The sequence below is a fragment of the Eretmochelys imbricata genome, chromosome 14, assembly GCF_965152235.1.
Source record: "Eretmochelys imbricata isolate rEreImb1 chromosome 14, rEreImb1.hap1, whole genome shotgun sequence".
NCBI lineage: Eukaryota > Metazoa > Chordata > Testudines > Cheloniidae > Eretmochelys > Eretmochelys imbricata.
The window spans coordinates 39,230,320-39,233,799 of record NC_135585.1 but is presented as its reverse complement, the minus strand read 5'-3'; the positions used below and the strand labels follow the sequence as shown (position 1 = coordinate 39,233,799).

At 43.7% G+C, this 3,480-nt stretch overlaps 1 protein-coding gene across 1 annotated transcript; it reads right to left on the bottom strand.

The window, feature by feature from the left end:
* Nucleotides 1-1,600: 1,600 nt before the first annotated feature.
* LOC144274672 (olfactory receptor 2T1-like) lies at nucleotides 1,601-2,434 on the bottom strand. Its single transcript, XM_077833680.1, has one exon. The coding sequence runs from the start codon at nucleotides 2,432-2,434 to the stop codon at nucleotides 1,601-1,603; it is 834 nt and encodes a 277-aa protein (XP_077689806.1).
* Nucleotides 2,435-3,480: the final 1,046 nt, after the last annotated feature.

Genomic DNA, 3,480 nt, shown 5'->3' with positions numbered 1-3,480 from the left:
AAGAGTGAATATTAACAATGTCCCCTTCTTAGCACTGGGCCTACTTCCTGTGGGAGAAATTCAGCCTTCTGCAGAGGGCCGGGCCGGTATGAGGCCTATGCACATTTATAGTTCCTTTTCAGCTCTATTTTGAGCAATGCACATAAAATCTGGTGTGAATGCACTATCAAAGTAGAACACATTATGGACTAGATTCACAACGGGGGCTTAAATGTTGCAATGATGAGTATTACACCCCCTCACTTCTAGCTGCCCTGCCACCTAACGGAATTCACAACTCTGAGCTACATGAGTAAGGTGCCTAAAAAGTGACCCACAGAGGATAGCACTCTGAGAAGGGAGCTGCCTAAGTGAGCCATTAAGAAATGTCTCAAAGCCCTGCCTCTCAAGAGGACTTAGATGCCTTACTCTGTGCCGGAGGGACACACCATCTCTGTTGGGGATTCACAGCCATGAACCCTCTCCTGGAGCTAGGCGCTTAGGTCAGATTGAGCCTTTCTCACAATAAACCAAGGAGGAACAGAGGGGCGATTATCTCAATAGCCCAGTGGTTAGAGCACTCACTGGGGATGTAGGAGACCCGTGCACAAATCCCTATTCTGTTTCATATGGAGCAGGCGCTAGAATCCAGGTCTCCCACATCCCAGATGAGTGCCCTAAACTGTTGGGTATAAGTTGGGGAACAACCTCCTCCTTGCTGGTTAGGTGTGCTCAAAGAACTCCTACACGGCTGGGCCTTGCAGGAAGGATCGCTGGGGGAATGCCAAGTTTGTGAATCCCATGGGGGCTTCGGTGTGAGCTAGGTGCTGAGCCGCTCTCTGCCCGTAGGATATAGGGCCCATGTACAGAAACTTAGGTATATAGAGGACTAAATCAGTAGAAACTCAAGTATGTAGGTCTGGATTTTTAAAGGTATTTAACCATTGTTGTGCTCAGTGTCACAATGCCTACCTGATTTATGGCACCTAAATCCCATCAACTGTCCATGGGATTTGGCTCCTAAGGGCATATCTTAGCAGTCAATAGGATTTTGGGTCCTAAGAGCAAAAATCCTATAACAGTCGATAGAATTTAGGCTCCTAAATCAATTTTGCCGAGATTTAAAAAAGCATTCAAAAGTTGCAGCCTCAATCTCATTTTCCAAGCACTCTCCCTTTTGAAAATGGGATTTCAGCTCCTCCATCAGGTAAGGGTTGCAATGCTGAGTGCAGCAATAACCAAACACCGTTACAAATCTGGGGCTTAGGGAATTCAGGTGCCTCCAGGGTTTGGCAGCAGCTGAGCCGTGGTTTTGTGAATTCAATTGTGCCTAAATGTCGGACTCAGGCAGCTAATGTCCAATTAGGTGCCCCTTGTGAATCTAGACGCGTGCGAAAATGTCAAAAGTGCTTAAGAAACTTAAAAGCCTAAGACACATTGATTTACAGTGGAACTTGAGCACTAAGGAATTTTGAAAAATGTACCCTACAACTAAATCTTTTAGGAAACCCTGTCTGTGGTCAAGTAGGAAGTGATCAAACCTAGGACACAACAGTCAATGACATTTCATATCAAAGCTTCCGACAGACTCTGCATTTCCCAACCAATTTTCTTAGGGATACTAAACATCCTTGTTTCTTAGGCTGTAGATGAGGGGATTCAGCACTGGGGTGACAACGGTGTAAAACACAGACACCATCTTGTCTTGCTGAGGTGAGTGGTAGGAAGTGGGTCTCATGTACATGAAGATGGCTGCTCCGTAGAATAGCCCCACCACGGTCAAATGTGAGGAGCAAGTGGCTAGTGCCTTCTGCTTTCCTTTGACTGAGCTCATCCTCAGGACCGAAGAGAGGATGCGCATATAAGAAGACAGTATGATTGAGGAAGGGATGAGGAGCAGTACAATGCCGGACACAAAGAGGACTGTCTCATAAGTGGAGGTGTCAGGGCATGACAATTTCAGCAGGGCTGGGATCTCACAGAAGAAGTGGTTGATCTCTTTTGAGCCGCAGTAAGGCAGTTGCAGAATAAAAACTGTGTGAATCAAGGCATCTAAAGATGCTCCAAACCAGACACCAGCTGCCATGCTTAGGCAGGTTCTCTTCGTCATGCGGATATGGTATTGCAAGGGATTGCATATTGCCACATACCTGTCATAAGACATGACCGCCAGAAGGAGGCACACTCCTCCTCCTGTGGTCATCGTGAGAAATATCTGGGCCCCACATCCAACTATCGAAATGGTGTTCCCTGGGATCAGGGAGTCCATTGCCATTTTGGGGACAACGATCAGGATCTGACAGATATCCATGAAGGCCAACTGACTGAGGAAAAAATACATGGGGCTGTGAAGGCTGGAATCTGTTTGGATTAGAAATATGAAGAGACCATTCCCTGATAAGGCAGTGATGAAGGCAATTAAAATCATGGCCACGAGAAAGGTGTGCATCTCCATTTGGTTAAAGAGCCCCAGCAGGATAAATTCTGTTGGAAATGTTGCATTATTCCTCTCTACTTCCTCTTCATTTGATTTGGCCTAAACGCACAAGAAGAGAGATTAGAACAAAAAATGTGTGGAATATGGACACATTGTGTGTAGGGGTAACACTGACGGAGTCTGATACACTAGTTAGCTTCTCCCTTTGGTGGAAGAAATGCCAAATATCTTGGTTAACATGCAAATTCTGTCACTTCCCAGGAAGTTGTATTTTTTTCGGGTATGTCTACACTACAGGCAGACATAGCTATGCCAACATTGTCTTGTAGTGTTGATGCAGTCTACTCTTACAGAAATAGTTTTTCCAATGGTATAGGAAACCACCTCTCTGATCAATAGTAGCGAAGTTGACAGAAGTATTCTTCCATCAAGCTAGCTGTGTCTGTGCAATGGGTGAGGTTGGCATAATTATGTTGCTCAGGGATGGGGACTGTTCACACCCCTGAGTTCCATAGCTATGTCAGCCTAACTTTTCAGTGTAGACCAGGCCTGAGGCTAAAGGGGTTTTTTGGTGGTTTTTTGGTGGTTTTTTTTTAAATAACATGCAATGTTGCAAATCTCAGCATTTGGGTATTTAGCTTCAGGTCTTTTCTATATTTAGAGCTGCCGTGGTTGAACTAAAAGTGTGATTTTATAATCATCTAGATAAAGTGATGTAAATCACAGTGTGGACAATTTTATTTGATTTAAAACAATTTTATGTCAATTTAACTCTGATCTGCAAGGTATCAACTATAACTAAAGCAATATAAGCTTGGTTTAAATCGAACAAAGAGTCTCCAGACTGTAGGCTGTTGGGAATATTTTTTTTTCTGCTATAAAAAATTGATGACAAAGATTGTTTTCCCATTTTTCTTGAAAATTTTCATTGAAATTTCTCTGGGTACAGCATACTTTAGATGAAAATGGGAATTTTCCTTCAGTCAAAAAGCCATCTTCCATTGGGAAAAAAAATGTTTCAACAAATCATTTCTGACCAGCTGCAGTCCACACGGCATTTTTGT